A 19,719-nucleotide genomic window follows, 5' to 3' on the forward strand; every position below is an offset into this window, starting at 1 on the left:
TTCGCCTGGGGTCACCAGGGATCCTGCTTCGCCTGGGGTCGCCAGGGATCCTGCTTCGCCTGGGGTCGCCAGGGATCCTGCTTCGCCTGGGGTCGCCAGGGATCCTGCTTTGCCTGGGGTCGCCAGGGATCCTGCTTCGCCTGGGGTCACTACACTGTGGTCGGAGCCCCACGGAGGGGAGCTGCCGGCCATGAAGAAAGGGGGGGAGGTCAGGAGACCAGCTCCCCCAGCCGCACTTTCGCGGCCGGAGATCATGTGGTCAGAGCCCCACGAAGGGGAGCTGCCAGCCATGGAAAAGGGGGGGGAGGTCAGGAGACCAGCTCCCCCAGCCGCACTTTCGCGGCAGGAAATACTGTGGCTGGAGCCCCGTGAAGGGCAGCTGTCAGCCATGGAAAAGGGGGGGGAGGTCAGGAGACCAGCTTTCCCAGCCGCACTTTCGCGGCAGGAAATACTGTGGCTGGAGCCCCGTGAAGGGCAGCTGTCAGCCATGGAAAAGGGGGGGGAGGTCAGGAGACCAGCTTTCCCAGCCGCACTTTCGCGGCAGGAAATACTGTGGCTGGAGCCCCGTGAAGGGCAGCTGTCAGCCATGAAGAAGGGGGGGGAGGTCAGGAGACCAGCTTCCCCCGCAGCAATTTCGCTGCAGGAGAAAGGGTGGCCAGAGCCCCACGGAGGGGAGTTGTCGGCCATGAAGAAGGGGGGGCAGGTCTGGAGACCACCCCCAAAAATTTTTTGGCCAGAGGAGCTGGCCGGTGCGCGGGCCATTGGAACACTACGGCTGTTTGGGTGGGAGGAGGACATCCCACCGTGGCCGCCACCTTTGGCCCGTTGCTGCCCCTGTTCCTGCGCCGGGACTGCTGACCGGGACTTTGGGGACTAAGGGGGGAGGTGGCCGAAAAGGCCATGTGTGCTGCGCACAAGGGGGGGCATGTGTGGCGGAGTGTCCCGCCCCTATTTATTATTATTTGTATTTTTGTTTGCGGCGCGGGTAAAAGCGCCGCGTCTTTTGTTATTATATTTAAAAACCCCGTGAGGATGCATGGCTGATCAGCTACTGATTATTTAACTAGCTGACAGTCATGCATCCTTACCAAACGCGTGCAGACTCTGGCCGGGGGATAATTACCAACTAGTTAAATCCCTCGGCCAGAGTATATAAACCAGCAGCACTCTGCACTCGGGGTTGAGAGTGTAGAGGAGAGTACGGGAGAGCGGAGAGAGAAAAAGCAACATTAACAAAACAATTGCTAAGACGTGCTGGATTTCCCAGCACATCACTTACTTGTTTGTTTGTTCATTCGTTTGGCCCTTGTGCCCTTTTGTTTTGTGTTGTGTTAATTTGTTTAATATTTTGTTTATTAAATACGCTGAGTGCACTAACACTCAGCTTCAACCGCCCATCCACTGTTTGGTTTGAGTTACTTCCTGGTCCGTGACGTCATCCACATCACCACTGCGAGCCAGACTGTCACACTGCAATAAGTGCAGTACAGCTGAAAACAGGGGACTCTTAAAGAGTGATGATGCATCCTTCATTGCGGGTCTTGTGCTCTGTATTGTATTGAGTGTGTGTATGTATATATTCTCGAATTGCCCGCTCACAATAAAAATTTAAATAAAACTTATTTCGGGCTTTGCCCGGTCAAACTGCAGTCTGTCCACTGCTTCTCGGACAAATCACTCCCGCTGTTCTTTTATTCCTGTTCTGAGTGACAGGCAAACCTTCAGAACAAGGAATTAACATGAGAAACCCATTGACACTTGCGTAGTACCATTGGCAACAACCTGATAGGAATCCTAGAATGAAAGATCTTTGTAATTATATACACACACACACACACACACACACACACAGTGTGTAACAGTGAGAAATTACCTCTGCTTCCTCTGTTCAAACCACTGCTCCATGTGTCTACAGACAGTCTATGATCTTGTTCTTGCTGTAAGCGCTGAATCATGGTGTCTAGGGGACTTGATCCGTCATTTGCCTGCTGACTAAGAACTTGATTTAGCCCTAAGAGGTAAATAATGTGCTTATTAAAATAGATTAGATACAATTACAGTATGCCACTCCACAAGGCACACTTTAAATTGATCTAACAACTAATAAATGTACTTTTTTACACAGTAAATAAATACATTAAAATAAATCAACATGTAAATATTTGTATTAATATCCTCATTAAGAAACAAATGGGTAAAACTCGCTGTCCTTACAAAGGTAACATGAAATTCTCCTGTCAGGACACTGCACTCTGATTGGCTATCATATTGTTAATAAAACAATGAATAATCCTCTCCCTACACCGAAACCCTAACCTTAAGGTCAGTATCCTATACTGCAGTCATTACACATCTAAAGTAGTTTGTGTGTGGCGGCAAATAAGCATTTTTGTTACTTAAAAAATAAATAAATAAATAAATAAATAAATAAATAAATTTTAAAAAAAAGTGACCGGAGATGCCGACTTCCTCAGTTGTCCTGACAGGAACATTTCATGGTACCTTTGTACTGCGTAAAACTCAGCCTTTACTCCTTTTTTCTAAAATCTAAAAATAATCAATGTCAAATTTGTATTCCTCTTTTGCATATGACATACATTTTTATTTGTCTCTTCACTGATTGAACAAAATCTCAATAGCTGTACAACGAAGAGCTAATACACACATAACCATTAAATAATAAATAATATATTCATGTTCTTTTCCTCAGGCATGGACTTTATCAACACATGCAATGGATTTTTTTAAAAATGGAAGTTTTAAAAATTACTCGAACTGGAAAGAACACTTAGGGGCCGATGTAAGGATATGTGCAAAGTGATTTGCGGCTGCAAAACACAGATATTGCTGCCAAAAAACGTGTTTAGCTGAAATCAAAATGCAGAGTATTAAAATAAAAGTAATACAGACAGTACTAGCGTTTTGACTGCTTCATACGCTGCTGCAGACTCGCTTAGTTTAAAAAGAGAATATGTTCAATGGATCGCACTATCTGAGCTTGAACTACATGCAGGAGTGTTCTGTGTACTTGTTCACTGTTGATTACACTGTTTGTTACACTGTTGATAGTTCTGTGAGATTTGTAGGCTTTAGACAGTCTCAGTTGAAAAAGCATAACAAAAAAAAAAAAAGCCACAGCGTGACACTCTTCCGTAGAACCCCTGGAGTATAAATGTAAGCAAGCCAAAACTAAATGAATCGTTTCGCTATAGAGGACAATATTCTGGCTCAACAACCTGACGGCTTTAAAAAAACTGCAACAGGGTGGCAAAACTGAGAGGGTAAAGTCAGTAACGTCGGATGGTGTCTTATCTGTTGCAAAGTACTATTTAATGTCCTTGACGAAAAGCTTGTGAGATTTTGTATTAATCATTTACCTTATTGAGTAAAGTTTGTTTACTAAAATGAATTATTTATTTCAGCATTTAAATCAAAGCATATCTTAAGGAAAGAGTTTTAAAAATACACCAAAACATAAAAAATTGCTTATATTACACAAAATAAAAAATAAAAAAACTGTATATACATAATTTATACGGCAAAATGTTAATGCATTATTTAATATACATTTTTAGCGATGGACTCCCCAAAAATTAAAATGTTCATATTGTCCCCAATTATAATAGGACACCATTTTCTATGTTGGGGGATTGTGGCTATGGCCTGCGACCCTGGGTGATGACACTATTGAGCAATGCAGAAACCAAAGCTCAAGTTCACTACAACCATGACAACCATGCACAGGTAGCAACACAACCTGTCATCGAGAGAACTTTTTGGCATCCTGAAGTCAGTTTCGCTGCCTGGACCATAGTTGGGGTGCCCTCATATACACACCTAAAAAGGTCTGTAAAACCTAATACAGCGCTTACTGCTCTCTGTACTCCTAACTCACCTCACCTCTGGGCTGTAAGTACGGCCTCTAAATACCCCGATGCACAGGCGGCGCTCATTGCGAGCCTCATTATCAGGATTGCAGCTCATTATTTGTGTGTGTTGAGTAATTTGCATTGCGCTTAAGCTTACATAGGCCACAGTGCAAAATTGTTTGCACTGCGCCTATCCTTACATCAGCCCCTTAGTCTCTACAAAGATGGCCCCTCGATCTGATCTCACACTACACAGAATTCAATCCTGCTGAAACAATCGGGTATCAAACTTGTTGCGCAAATACAAAGACTTCCATCATTTTATGAACAATATTAAAACCTAGTATGTCTAGAAAAAACAAAATGATATAATGTAGATACTTCAAGCAACCGGTGCTAGTGAACACAAGATTAGTGTAGGTCCCTTTACCTGAGGAAGTGACACCCATCTGGGGAATGAGCTGCTCGTCCCTGCAGTTCTCTCGTCCTGGAACCAGCCTCTGGTATCTAGAAGGGTGAGGGTTGCCATCCACATCCACCAAAAATGGAGGAGGCATTAAATGTGGAGCTTGCTGGGTTTGCTCATCCAACACATAGTTGTTGGCATCACGGATTAGTGGCCGGTAGTCAGTGTGGAAGAACATTTGGTCTGCAATCTGTAAGAGGGGGAAGTGCTGGTGGTTAGTGGATTAATATCTGCCACATCAATTGTATTTTTGACAGAGAGAATATATTCTTGAGAAGCAAACCACAGTTTATTTTATTTTAAGTGGCTCAGTCTTTCAGGATTATCCCATCATGCATGTTCTGAGTGGTTCCCTACTGTTATTTTTGCTTATTCCAATATTTGCCATGCTTACCAAGATTCCCCACAATCAGCCTTGAGAAGCCTTTTACAAAGCAATTTATACTGGCATAGTTAGTAAGCATTAGAAATGAAAGATATATGCAGAAATAATCACAGTATTATACACATACATACTGTAAATCATTTATCTTGTGACCTAAGCCCCCTAAGTATAGAATGAAAGCAATGCTACTGCACAAGGGTTTTCTACCTTGTCGTATCTGCTGCTAGAGCCAAAGCCGAATATGAGGAGGTGCCCATGGGAGTCTGTACATGCGAAGTGTTGTCCATCCGGTGAGCATTTACAGTCAAACACAGCGCCATGGCCCTGGCCTTCAATCTGAAATGCAGAATTCACAAAGGAGAGGACATCACATATTTTAAAGGCCTAGTGCAGTATCAAAAAAGTATTTGTATATATTTTGTATAGATAAGGATTAAGTAACAGTGGTGAAATTACTGATACGGATTTAAGCAAATACATTTGTAACTTTTTGTGTGCATATATGTGTGGCTGCTTTTCTATAATTAAACATGTAGCTAGTTACAATTGTAGAAGTGGGTCACAGACAAACAGCAAAATAAAATCTAATGCATAGTTAACAATTAAAACAGAGCTATGAGAAGCACCAACACAACTGAAAGGTGTTTATTCAAAGTGGAAAAAAATAGTTATTTTCAGAATCAAGTAAAATGGACTGTTGAAATCTCCAGTACTTGAAAACACTGTCCTGCTGTAAAAGAAACAATTAACTTTTGGGGAGAATTCAGCAACAAATGTATTTTACCATGTTGAAGTAGGATCGAATTTTGACACCTCTTGCCAGATCCCAGACTATGGCATTTCCGTCGTGCCCTGCAGAAAAGAGCACCCTGGGATCAAATGGATGAGGTTCAAGTACAAACACCTCATCTTCATGTCCCTGCAAAGACACAAAAAGGCATTTGCACATCAGACTCTGGTTACTGTACATACCCTATAAATAGACACTTATTTTAATCCTTTCAAAACCTGATCCATCATATTTCATGAACTACAGTGTATTCAAATAGACAACCACAATAAACTGTGTTACATTCTAGTCAGTTTGAATATAAAACAATGATTATGTTAGCCTTATTGTTTAAGTTACATTAAACAGGACCACCACCCCTTTTTTCCCCTAAATGGAATGTTTTAGTGAGCTGTAAACACAATTATTTTTTAAACGATTACATGTATTACCTTATTTGTCATATATTTATTGAACATATGGTCACTTACCATTAGGACATGTATCAGCTGCCCAGTGTAGGAGTTCCAAACCTTCAGTGTAAGGTTATTCACTGCTGTGATTACAGTGTTGTCATGTCGATCCCAGGCCACCATCGTAACTTTCACTTTAGTTACTTTGTCTTCCAAACCTGGAGGATTGTTGCTAGAATATAAATGTTGGAAGTTTAAGTTAATTATGTAATTTCTCACCCCCTATAATAATTATTTATTTCTTAGCAGACGCCCTTATCCAGGGCGACTTACAATTGTTACAAGATATTTTTGCATACAATTACCCATTTATACAGTTGGGTTTTTACTGGAGCAATCTAGGTAAAGTACCTTGCTCAAGGGTACAGCAGCAGTGTCCTCCACCGGGGATTGAACCCACAACCCTCCAGTCAAGAGTCCAAAGCCCCTAACCACTACTCCACACTGCTGCCCGTGATAATATAATTAGCTATAATATCATTAAATGTTACAGAAAAAAATACTACTTTGTAATTAGTGAACTTTTAAATTGTACTGATGTATACTGTTAAAAATCTGTCAATTATTCATAAAAAGATGTATGTTGGTGCTGCTGCTACCAAAAACACTAGTACTGTTATCTGTCTATTTCATCCCTCTCTTCATCCAATATCATAGTTCTGTCTTTTATAATGCCTGTGCTTTTCCCTGTTTTAAGCTTTTTTTCTTCTCTTCCTAAATCACTCAATCTTCCTGCCTCCTGCCAGCTTTTTAAAATGTAAATAGATTACACCTAAAATGTATGTTGTAATATGAGACCAAATCTTACAAACAGATAATTCTATAATTATGATATTCCTCAACTAAAAATTACTTTAAAATACACTATTTAGTCAATTAAAAACAACATATTAATATTTCAGGTGGAGACATGATGCATGGAAGGTTCTACAAATAAAGGTTTACAGATGAAAGAAATTGTTGCCCTTCATCATCTATTGAAAGGTTCTCTATATTGAACAGCAAACACAAAAGCTTTCCTTTCTCGGAGTGTCTACAGTAGAGCAAATTTCCTGCTTTATGATTTTCTTTGCAGCAAAGGAAACTTTAGAAATTACTGTATGGTAGACTTGCTGCGGCTAACTTATGGTTAGATTAACTGTAAAAATAAACAGAGTATGTCAGTGCATCACTAAAAGTTAATTGTAAACGGTTCTGCAGCAGAGTCTGGAGATGTGCCGCATGTTCATTTACTACAATTGTAACATATGCAATACATATTGTATTTATTTAAACTTAAGGAGTAGTTCTATGCTGTGACATCTGCATCGTTTTGTAAATATTATATTATTTTAGACTACTTTCGCATTTCATTATCTGGTATCAGCACAAGTAAAGAGAAAACAGCATCTTTCTAAATAGTCCAGGACCTGGAATTTGTGATTAAGAAGGGAGCTGGAGACTAGCTGGCCTTATCTATGACAACCAGAGAGATAGTGAGGCCCCTGTTCTTTTTGGTGTATAATTACATGGCACCTTGAAAATTGTAACAAGTTGAGAAAGGGAGTAGGGCTAGCTCGATAACTATAGTTCCCAGGTGCTGGTGCCTTAATTCAATATTGCGATTGTAAGTAACGTCTTTGTTCACCGAGTTTGGTTAGTCAGTCCTTAAAGTGAAGAGCAGTGGCTAACAACTTGAAATGCCAGCTACAAATAACATCTAGAAAGCACCCAATAGTTAGAGAAATGAAGAGCAGCAAATGACAACTGGAATGGCCAGCTGCAAATAACAGAAAACACCCTGAATAATTCCATTAACTTGGAAGAAAACTAAAATATTGTTTAAAAAGGAGCTCCATTAATTGGATTGCCATTGAAGAAACGAAAATGAACAATAATTAATTACACAAATTAGTTAATTATCATCTTTAATTGGGTAACTAAACACCAATTCTCCCTACAGCTGCATAGTTATTCAGCACAGTTTATGTAAGCATTTCTGGTGTAGTACTATTGGCATTTGTAGACAGTGGTCTGTTTGAATGTTCTTCAAATCAAAGCTTTGTGGCTGTTACGCTCAAGTTCCCCCAATTAGCTGCAAACTGGCAAAGGGGAAATTACCATTAGCATTTATTAACAATTTTCATCACAACTGGATAAGTGGACACCAAGATACATAGAGGTAACAATGTAAAGTGCAACACTTGCTCATTCTCATTCACACAACTGCCTAAAAAGCAATTTCTACAGGAATCAACTACTACAGGAATCAACTCTTTCAACGCTGCAGTTCCAGGAAAGGTTCCCTCGACACTGCAGACTGATCTAGCAGCATAGAAAAGACCAGTAAACCAATGTAATATAAATAGAATAATGTATGGGTCCAAATGTATTATCACATAATAATATGTCTCCAGTTGATTTTGGGCAGTAATGCAGAAGTATTTCTTGTTTGTCAGCTTTTTGTCTTTCGCAAATCTTATAGATTAGTAAGAAATGTATAATAGTGTTTTTTGTTCATTCTATTATTTTTATTCATAAACTGCTGAAATAATGTATATTTACAAAATATAAAAAAATGTAACCCTCCCTATGTATGCCGGGCAGACAAGCTGCGCTTGGACCATGCGGCCATACTATGTGCGCTTTTGACTGAACAGAGGTCACTTTGTGAGGTTTATATCACCAAGTATTTTATTTCTTGAATTTTCGTTTCTTGCTTTTTTTAAAAACAACTATTAAAATTCTTCAGGTATTGGTCTGAACCTCGTCATCGTTTGATTGAATGGTCATTTCTTTATTTTGAATGTATTATTTTCTCTCTGTTGAACCGTGCGTGTTGTAGCAAGAGTGATAATGGTGGTGGCTTGTTTTTAAATTAAGCAGCCGACCATAGGAACTTGCATATAATAGAACTATATTATGGCAACACAGAATATACCAATATAATGCCCAAATTATAGTACACGCAAGGGCAGAAACAGTAGTGAGATTGCTGTAAATGCTTCCTAATACATACTTCCTATGTTAGAGTACATACCCAGACAACTTGGTAGTCATGTCTAACAAAATGCTTCTCCACTCCTGTTGGTGGAGCTGCCAGATGCGTGCAGTTCCATCTCGGCTTCCACTGACGAACCTGAGAGGATAGAATAAAAATGTCTGTTTTCTCTAACATTCTTAACTGATGTCGTAAATAAAAGAAATTCATCAAAACAAAGTCTGAAGGAAACCATGGCACAATACATATACTGCAAGTGCTTGATACTGGATATCAATTTTGAGAACAGAGGAAGTGAAACTGATGAGCTATGCTTTGCTATTTTTGCTGCAGGTAGAATTGTGCACTAAACAGGATAATTACAACCTGTCACATAAAATTGGTGTTAGACCATTTAACATTATTCTTTTTAGAAGAACCAGCTTCCTAATGTTTCAGTATGTTTGACACGATTTTGCTCAAAACGAGTCTCCTGGGAAAAAAAAATACGGTAATCATATCAGGATTTTTTCTGTACAATAATGGTAAATAAAATTGTTAAACAATTGTCTGAAAAGTACGAGACAATAAAAAGGCATCTGCTAAGGCTAGAAGTGGTCAAACAAGCATGGTTTCAGTGTTTGAAGCTAGCGAAATGAGCTGGTTTCAATGTTTGAAGCTAGTGAAATGAGCATGGTTTCAATGTTTGAAGCTAGCGAAATGAGCTGGTTTCAATGTTTGAAGCTAGCGAAATGAGCATGGTTTCAATGTTTGAAGCTAGCGAAATGAGCATGGTTTCAATGTTTGAAGCTAGCGAAATGAGCATGGTTTCAATGTTTGAAGCTAGTGAAATGAGAATGGTTTCAGTGTTTGAAGCTAGTGAAGTGTGATGTTTATGCATGCCAGGACCTTTGAAAGGATAGGCGAGTTTTGATGCTCTTATGGCATGCCAACCTACTTGACAGACAGCATTTTACAGTATTTTGTCTAATCAAACCACTAAAGTGTATAAACTATACAATAATAATCAGGTGGCAGACATTGGTCACATTTCCTTTTACTGAGTATTTTGGCAAACTGTAGTTGAATCCTACTGACAAACCCTTAGGGCTCGTGATTTAAAGCAGCTGGAAACTTTTAAATACTCCAGATTGTTATATGCATGTTTTTGTTTTCTTTATGCCAATGGGATCTTGATCCCTACATAGCCTACCTGTTGTATTTGTGCAGCCCAAAACAGGATACATGTAAAGAAGCAGCTGTCTTAAATACATGTTAATGTATTTATACTAGAACGCTTACCTCTCACCAGTGTTAGAGAACTGTATGCTGTCCACTTTATCCTATCAATAGCAGAAACAAAAAAATACATTGTCACTTGTATACGAATTTTTTTTTATATATATATATATATATATATATATATATATATATATATATATATATATATATGAATGACTGATATGTTACCCAGATATATAACAAATGAACGTACTTACCCGTGACACGCGATTTCCTACTCTGTCACCAGTTTTCTGATACAAAGCCAATCTCTTCACTGTTACAATTGATCCGAATATCTGTCACAGCCTGCGTTTTTATTTTTATTTTATTTATTTATTTTTTATTTTTTTATTCTCTCTAATGTCAAATCAGTCTGTCTTATATTATAAAGTTACACAGCGCTTCCTCCAGTTTCACCTGACAAAAATGCAGCAAAAACAAACAGTTTTTTTTAAGGCACTGTGATGTATATTTTTTTATCTGTGATCTTTTGTTGCTTTTGTGTATTTTCATTTGCAAGTGAACTGTGACATGAGGACGTTATTGAGCACTATATTCTGGAATCTGTTTTTTTTGTTTTTTATAATCTTTTGGTTTTCCAAATTGCATTGCCTTTTACATTTTACGCAGTTCTTCACACGGATAACATTTAGATTTCATTTTGCTGTTAGGTCGTTAATGGGAAATTTTAAATACCGCTACAATACGTATGGATTTAAAAGTATGTACTGTATTACACTTAACATGTTGTCTCTAGTTTTGGAAAGTGATATTTTCAGAATCATATCATTCTGAATTAAGATACTACTTCTGTTGAAAATATAGTACTGTACCAACCAAACCAATACAGTACATCTAAATGGAAGCCTACTTATTTTAAAACACAGTCCTTTCAGATTTGTATTTTTGATATTGTATCTTTTTTGTGTTCCCTGAAAAACAGACAAGGGTTGGAACGGGCCAAAGAGAAATAATCAGATATGCGTAACATGACAAAATTAGACTTATGCGGGGGAAATGCAGATCTCTTAGTGGCTGATCACATCCCCTTCAGGAAACCCCTAGACCAGAGGTCGGCAACCCTGGTCCTGGAGTGCCACGATCCTGCAGGTTTTGTAGGTATCTCTTAATCATCAATTGCTAAATACCTGGAACACATGGTAATTCTGACCAATTAAGCCAATCATTTAATCAATTAGGGCTTGGGTAAAACAAAAACCAGAAGTGCACTCCAGGACCAGGGTTGCCTACCCCTGCCCTAGACTCTTAAAAAACCTCTAGTAAACCCTGTAAGTCATCTTGGATAAAGGCGTCAGACAAATGAACAAATAATAATTAGAGTAGTATGCTTCATAGTATAAGCAAGCACACTGTACACAAGTGAGTGAGGCAACGTAATGTCATTTGACTGACTGTTTACTTGGCACTGTCTGGTCAGCAGAGAATACCTTGAAGGTCCTGACGGCACGCCACTGCGTCTAACAGTCACTGAAGTCAAAGTTTTATAGGGTGGGATATGCGAGTGCTGACTGTATTGTACTTGTTTTGAAAGCTCAAGTTTTTAATACTCACAGTATGAGACTCCAAGTCAGATATTTTCTCAGGCTGTCCCGATCCAAAGAAATACACTCTAATTATTTGATCTGTGCTTCCTGTAGCCAAGAACATTCCACCTTTAAAAACATCAACATTACATTTCACACTTTGAACTCAGACATCCATACATACCTTTATTATTGAAGGCAAACAACATCTGACAATGTGAAACAGAGTAAGAAAACATTTGTGTTACATGTTTTTTTTTTTTAAAGTAACCTTGCTTTAATTTTACAAAAAAAAAAAAAAAAATGATCTGCTTGTAATTTTTCAGACAGCCCTTCTGTGACATATTAAATATTCCCAGTGTTTTATACAGGCATACCAAGATCCAAGTGGTCTGTTTTATTATTAATCCTAGACTGCACTAGCAGTTTGCTGTTTTCAGTTATTTGCCAAGAACTCTTTATAGAACCATAGTGCTGAAAGTGTTCAATAAAGTGCAAAGGTTTAATCAATTAATTTAACATTTTGAATGGGTATGCTTCACAGCAGTGAAAAAAAACAGTGCTGCAGGCACTATAAGCCATTTGCAATATGCACACAACATCATAGTCAAGTATGGTCAAATCAACATTTCCTAACAAAAAAAGCTCTATTTGCCAAAGGGAAAAAAAAACAAACAAACAGCAATGGCAGCGTTTACATGCACAAGTCATGACAGTTTTCATCACAACGTGCCATACTTTTCAGGAAATGCATTGCTATGCAGTTCTGATTTTGGAAAAAGAAAAATAGTCTGTACTAATACAGATTACTCAATTCATAGTCGTTTAGGGGAGGGGGAATTTAAATGTCTGTGTCTGCTTACTAAGTAGGAAAAGGACGCCTCTGAATATCGTGAGGAGAGCTTCATCCATTGCCATGAAGATAAAAACATTTAACAAGAGAAATGAATTCACGTGTTATAGCGCACATTCTGAATTACGCCGCACATTGTTTGTCTGGTTACCTTTCCAACACACACACAAAATGATATAAAATATAATTTCTACTTAGTACAAGTTTTACTACTTAGAATTTATGTGTGTGTGTGTGTGTGTGTGTGTGTGTGTGTTTGTGGAACATCTAAAAGTTAAATTTCATTAACACTAGAACCACATTTTAAAATACATGTTTTTATTTTGAATATAACTAGGACTTCTGATTTTTGGTTTTAACCGATAAAACCCAATAAAACACCCCCTCCCACCCCCAATACAAAAAAAATGAAATTGGTGGATAGCCACGAAACACTGGAAAAACTGTGGAAATGGTTAATCAATTCATAGTGACTTTACCTTTTCCCATTAAAAAATAAAAACTACTACAAAAATAATAATAAATACGTTTCCCAGCGCTGCTGGGCAATGTCCCGCCTTCCTGATTTGCATCTATCATTGATTCGTTCTGAATACTTTAAACCCGCCCCAACTACTGAGCACATTCCTACATCTCTATTACAGACTCTGCTTGCGAGATTGAAAACGAGATTACAATCAGGATAGAGGCTAGTTAGCGGGATTTAAAGGTGTATTACAGTTAAGATACGGAGGATCTAAAATAGAATTGTGGCAAAAATCTCTGTAAATCGCCTTGGATTAAGGTGTCTGCTAAATAAACAAATATACAAAAATGCAAACACAAAAACCCCAGAAGAATGTGCCCATGACCAAAGGGATTTTGTTGTGGAAGACAGCAAAGGAAAGAAGGGTACAACTTAAGTGTGCAAGTACTGTCAAGTTACTATTATACATATTTTGAGAGAAAAAAAAAAACGCTCAAGCATTTTGAAAAGTAGCCAAACACTAATTTCATACAGTATATCAAAAACGAAAGCCCCAAAAAAAACAATTTACATAAAACTCGAAAATAGCTTAAAATAAGCACTGAAAAATACAATTAATAAAACCTGAAAAACAGAAGCCCTAAATATAATCTACAATATTCTATTTTTTATATATATATATGAGACTATTGTTCTCTCTACTGGACCTGGCAGCCATCAGTTTGTTTGTTTTGTACAAGAAACGCACAGGGAAAAATATCAGTAGGAGAGATTTCATCTTGAAGCTAGCCACAGCACTTCAGCAGAAACATTACGATCAGAAAACTGCAAAGCTGCAGAGTGCAGCAGCTCAACCTGGATTCTGTGCTGCGAGTGACACACATGCAATAGAAATCATGTTACTTTCGTTTTAGATTAAAAACTACTTTTGTTTTTACAGTTTTGTATGTAGATAAACCTGTTTACACACTAGTTTCTTTTGAAATGTTTATTTTACTATAGTTTTTCATTTCTGGTAGTAGTGCTTTATATGTGGTAAGTTAGAAAATAAACCATTTCATGTTTCGGCTGTGCAGATGTTTGATATGATGTGCTTGAATAACACTTGAGTTGTATCCTATAGTTGTATTCTATAGTCTTTCATTTTAATATTAATGATGTTTACAATGTTCCGTAATAATGACTGCCGTCGGTGGTTGTAGGTATGAGTATAACCGCAGTGTTTCTAGTGTTAAAGTAGTCCATAAATGTACAGGTAGTGGACAAAAAAAATGGAAACACCTGGGTAAATGAGGGACACCAAGTATATTGAAAGCAAGGGCTTCCACACAGGTGTGGCTCATGCGTTAATTAAGCAAATAACATCGCAGCATGCTTAGGGTCATGTATAAAAATGCTGGACAGGCCTGGTTGCCTATAATTATGGCTAGCATGGCTGCAAGAGGAGACCTCAGTGACTTTGAAAGAGGGGTGATTGTTGGGGCGCGTTTGGCAGGAGCTTCAGTGACCAAGACAGCTCAACTTGCTGATGTTTCACAAGCAACTGTGTCTAAGGTGATGTCGGCATGGAACTCCGAGGGAAAGACATCATCAGCAAAGGGCAACAGCGGGAGGAAGCGCATACTCCAGGATCGTGATATCCGTGCATTAATTCAAAGTGCAAGGCAAAACAGGCGAGCAACTGCAGATCAATTGACTGCAAATTTCAACCTGGGGCTCAAGCAGCCAGTTTCATCAAGAACGGTCCGTCGAGAACTCCACAGAGCGGGATACCATAGTGGCCCAACGCTCTATTAAGTAACTTTACATTGGCGTTTCCATTTTTTTCCACTACCTGTATATGTTGTGTGTGTGTGTCTGTGTGTTGGGGGTGTGTATGTTTTGTACGGCCTTTCTGCTGGAGATTCCGTGAGATTAAGTCAGAAGAACGGGATCTTGACTGCCGAAATCTCGTGAGCCACAAGAACGATTCCTGCTCCGGTTTACATGGCTTTTTACAGCTATTTTTATCATGAGAAAGCGACTGACCCTGCCATTAAAGTCGCGCTGCCAAAAGGACCAAGCCAGTATTTAAAATTGAAGTTTGCTGTTTCACGATGTATTCACCTGACAACATCACAGTCATCACTGTAGAGTCAATTTTCAGGTGCATGTAAACCCTGCCATTTGTTCAAATTTCCTAGTTGAAATGCTTAGCTTTAGAGAAAAAAAAAACCCTCCACAAACAAGGAATCTAAAACCAAAAGCAGGCGAATAAAGTGAGAATGTGTTACCAGCACTGAAGGAAGAACAGATCATTTGGACTCCGGGTCTTGGCCTTTCTGTAAATTTACTTGGTCGCTGACTAAAAACACAAAAGGACAGTTCAGTAACTTTGTCTGTATGTACATAAAAAAAAAACTGTGCAAAACACACAATCATAATAGAAGGTTCCTCCTTATACGTACTGCAGTTTTACAAGAGATAAAAGGAAGTAAGTAATTCAGTTGTAAGTAATTCATCTCCCTTGTCAAAGACCAAGAGATTTGAAACCAATAGTTCTTGGCTGAAATTGCAAGGCAGCGAGACAAAGTAAAAGTCAACACAGTCTTGCATAGTAAAGACACATAAAACACATATCATTATAAGTTTTGGATTCACATGGTTTTGTCTCCAGCCTTTTTATCAACTCTTATTTATCACAGCTACTGTATTTCAACTTAGTTTCATGACAATAATAATAATAATAAGTAACAATTTTACTGGACAATTTTTATAAACATGACAAGAGAATCACAGAATACAGTTTCTCTCTCAGCGTTTGGTCTATATCATCCAAAATCAAAAAAAGTTACATGGCCACAACACGGCAGCCAAACTAGGTCAAAGAGAACAGCACCTTTTGATCAATGTTTCAATAATACAAAAAATATAAAGTCTATATCTGAAATGGTTTATGAGATTAATTGAATTTTTGAAAAAGCAGCAATGGTACATTTAAAAAAAAACTTTTCAGGGAATTCTTTAAAAAAAATACAATATTGGTACGATATTCGGTACCACTCTTGCAGTCACCACAGTATAAACATTTGCGGGGTTAAAGAAAAAAAAAGAAATATTGTACCCTGATGTTCTGCATTGGTAATATCTGTTTTCTAAAGCCCCTTTCAAACTGGCATGCTCTACCTGGGTCAGGACCCGTGACATGCGGGTCAGGTACGCGATTTCACACTGCTTTTGATAACACAAGGTTGACCTGTGTGACAGACGCAAGTACACAACTCAATGCCCCAGTAGCAGCTTGTTACGGATGCTTCCATCCAAGCCTCTGTAAACACATGGTACCGAGCATGCCGTTTTTCAACTTATTAATGAGAAACACAGCATTAATACTACTGGGACAGTTTCACAGCATGTTTAAGATCTCTTATAAATCTTCTGTATCCAGGCTACCTGGGTATAAGTCCAGCTACAATCCAAGTGAAAATAACAAAACATAACAAATATTAACAAAATTCAAGATCATTTTCACATTTTTTTTTTTTTTACCTGGTAGGGTGATCCTGTTTTTTTATATATTCAAAAATATTGGTTTAATTAGCAACTGACCTAAATTTTAATGTCCTGGCATCCCACTGCCAGAAACAAATGGAGCCGTCTGCCCCGGTGGAAGACAGATACCTCTTGGAGCCACTGCACAGTGGAGAAAACTAGAAACAAATCAGAGGCAGGTGTTCACAACTGTTATTAAAATCATATTGTACAAGCAGAGCTGTCAGGACCTCATTGGTGCTGGACAAAGGGTCAATTATACAGCTAACAGAACAAGTTTACAATAATAACAAATTTACTTTGTTAGATGTCCAGGTGTGTGTGGAATTAACTGAAAATGCTAATTAAAACCAGTTAATTACTAGTCAGGCTGTCATCTGAAGCTTTTTCTTCATTTCAACATATAGTTCTTGATATTGTTTACTTTAATTACCATATATTATGCACTACACACTGTATAGAAAACAGTAACATCTCCAAGTTAAGTCACATTATTCAGTAATAATTAATTCAAGACTTCAAGTTTTATGCACTAATTTGAAAATAATTTAGCTTTACCATTGCTTTTACTGCATTACCTCATGCCACGCATCTACAAAATACTTTTCCAAATCTCCTTTAGAATGCCATAGGGTTATTCAGAAGGCACGCAAATAGTAATGTCACCGACCACCTGTAAAGCAACTAGAACTCAAAATCTACAGAGAAATCACATGCATTACCACCTTCATTCAGTGGCACATCTACAACATTTGAATTACAGACGTGCCTCTTGCAAACACTGACACCTGGTCCTTGATTGCATGACTTCTGATCAACACTGCATTTCTCAGAGCTATACTATCTTTTGGTCCGTATGTCCCCAAAGGCATTCAAGAATAGCAATTCTTATTTCAGAATGCTTTTATTTTTTTGTTTGCGTTCTATAAAAGTTAATAGGCTTAACTGGTGAACTTGGTGTCGCTGTCATATAGGAAAATAAAATTAAGACCAATTAATCCACATCCAGAAGCACAGTAAAATCTCCATATAATTCAGGTTTGAACTAAATCGCTATTTCTGGTGATGCAGCCCCACACCTTTATGGACCAACTATTTTGTTTTGTTTGGGAAGATATTTAAATGACCTTCTCGGGGGGGAAAAGGGATGCGGTATAAAAAAAGATTCCATGGGTAAATATGGTTCGGTTCTAGATTAAAGTGGTCTCCTGTAACAAGCGGTCTTCTACAGGATAGTTATAAAAACATTTGGGGACTGAACAGCAACAGGGAAGTAAAGGACACAGTCACAGTGCACAGATATTTGGTAGGTAGAATGATGTGTTACACAGCTTGCACTCCAGTCAAATGAGACAAATATAATTTCTCCACCATTGCAGTTCAGTTCCCAAGTGACTATATAAATGATTTACACATCACAGCCTCACTGTCATGACACATTGCCTATAGTGGGGTCCTGCTTCTACCCAATGGACAGAGAAGTGACTTGTTCCATATATACAAAATGTTTACCACATAAAAGGACATGATTTTAAAAAACTATTGCCTTGTCTTACCTGTAGTGATGTGATAGATGCCTCATGGCCTTCTAGAACAGCGAGGGGGGCACAGGTTTGAAGACACCAGACTCTTATCATTTTATCACAGCTGCCTACAGCAATCATGGTGTTCTCATAATTCACAGCCATGTCAGAGATCTCAGCCGCGTGTCCTCTCAGTGTGGCCAACAGCCGGCCATTATCAGTCGCCCAGATCTTAACTAAACAATCATCTGAGCCCTGAAATCAATTAGAGCACAAGAAGTCCAGAGTTACTTTATTATTATTCTTATTATTTATTTCTTAGCAGACGCCCTTATCCAAGGCAACTTACAATTGTTAGAAAAATATCACATTATTTTTACATACAATTACATTATTTTTTACACATTATTTTTACATACAATTACCCATTTATACAGTTGGATTTTTACTGGAGCAATCTAGGTAAAAGTACCTTGCTCAAGGGTACAGCAACAGTATCCCCCACCTGGGATTGAACCCATGACCCTCCGGTCAAGAGTCCAGAGCCCTAACCACTACTCCACACTGCTGCCCTACCACTCCACACTACTGTTAGTCATTCCAAATGTGTTTGATGTTCAACTGGTTTTTAATAAAACCGAAATGAAAGTTTAAAACCAAACTATTTTTAAAATTGTGATAAATAAGCTCAATAGAGTGTTACTGCATCCCTCATACAAATGTATTATACAAGTAGACGTAATGCAGAAAAAAAAAAAATACTGTATTGGAGACATTCAACCTTTTTATTTATAATTTTCCTGGTACCCAGATTGTCGCCACGGTTGATTGTAAGTGTCAAATTACGTCTGAGTAGAACATGTTGGCTTGAAAGGGATGAAGATGTTTGGCAGCATTTTAAAATAGTCTCTGATGAGGAAACACTTCCAATTTAAAATGTCACCTAGATATCAGCAAAAAACTAAAGCTTTAATTTAGGCCCACTGCCAGCCCCCCAGAAAACACACAAAATTGTTGTTTAATATGCTGGTTTACTATAGCCCGCTACTATAGTACATATGAATTCACGATAAGGCCCTTACACTGATTTCAATCAATGTGCCGATAGTATGCAGCAACAAAGTAATCAGACAAACAAAACTAATTTCAATAAATGCACAGTATCAGTAAATTAAGCTACATTAAATAATAAACTGACCTGCTCACAGAAGCATCTATACTTTTGAATTTGGCTGTTTTAGTCAGTTTAGCATCGTTATTAAATTTTTTATTAGGTCTACATAGGATATTTTAACAGATTATTTTACGATTTTTTACCTCAAAACATCCAGCATCAGCTTTTCAACTCTTAAGATGTCTTTTTTTTAATGTAATTTTAAATGAAAGGATTAGGTTAGCAGCAGCACCTTTCTTCAATAAACCTAAAAAGAAAACTGGACCCAGACATCTTAACACCCAGAAGCTGTGCTTATTCACACTCAGGGCAATCAGGTAAGTCTTGTCATAACTTTTGATTTGTTACCATATTAAAATGATTACATATAGCATGGAGTTCAATGAGCTCCCACAACCGCTGAAGCTTTTTCACTGTACAAAA

The 19,719-nt window shown here is 38.1% G+C and overlaps 1 protein-coding gene across 1 annotated transcript in view; it reads right to left on the bottom strand.

Moving 5' to 3' along the window:
• The window catches only part of LOC117402897 (PH-interacting protein-like), a 106,442-nt gene that overhangs the window by 58,620 nt on the left and 28,103 nt on the right, over window positions 1–19,719 (bottom strand). The window contains exons 8-18 of the mRNA XM_059024145.1: window positions 18,156–18,377; window positions 16,657–16,757; window positions 15,342–15,412; window positions 11,778–11,878; window positions 10,224–10,264; window positions 8,982–9,080; window positions 5,981–6,134; window positions 5,505–5,639; window positions 4,928–5,056; window positions 4,300–4,525; window positions 1,874–2,011 (exon numbers count right to left, since the gene is read on the bottom strand). Of these exons, the coding sequence (XP_058880128.1) occupies window positions 1,874–2,011; window positions 4,300–4,525; window positions 4,928–5,056; window positions 5,505–5,639; window positions 5,981–6,134; window positions 8,982–9,080; window positions 10,224–10,264; window positions 11,778–11,878; window positions 15,342–15,412; window positions 16,657–16,757; window positions 18,156–18,377 (1,417 nt within the window). The remainder of the gene's footprint in view (window positions 1–1,873; window positions 2,012–4,299; window positions 4,526–4,927; window positions 5,057–5,504; window positions 5,640–5,980; window positions 6,135–8,981; window positions 9,081–10,223; window positions 10,265–11,777; window positions 11,879–15,341; window positions 15,413–16,656; window positions 16,758–18,155; window positions 18,378–19,719) is intronic.

This window comes from Acipenser ruthenus, chromosome 5, assembly GCF_902713425.1.
Source record: "Acipenser ruthenus chromosome 5, fAciRut3.2 maternal haplotype, whole genome shotgun sequence".
Classification (NCBI taxonomy): Eukaryota; Metazoa; Chordata; class Actinopteri; order Acipenseriformes; family Acipenseridae; genus Acipenser; species Acipenser ruthenus.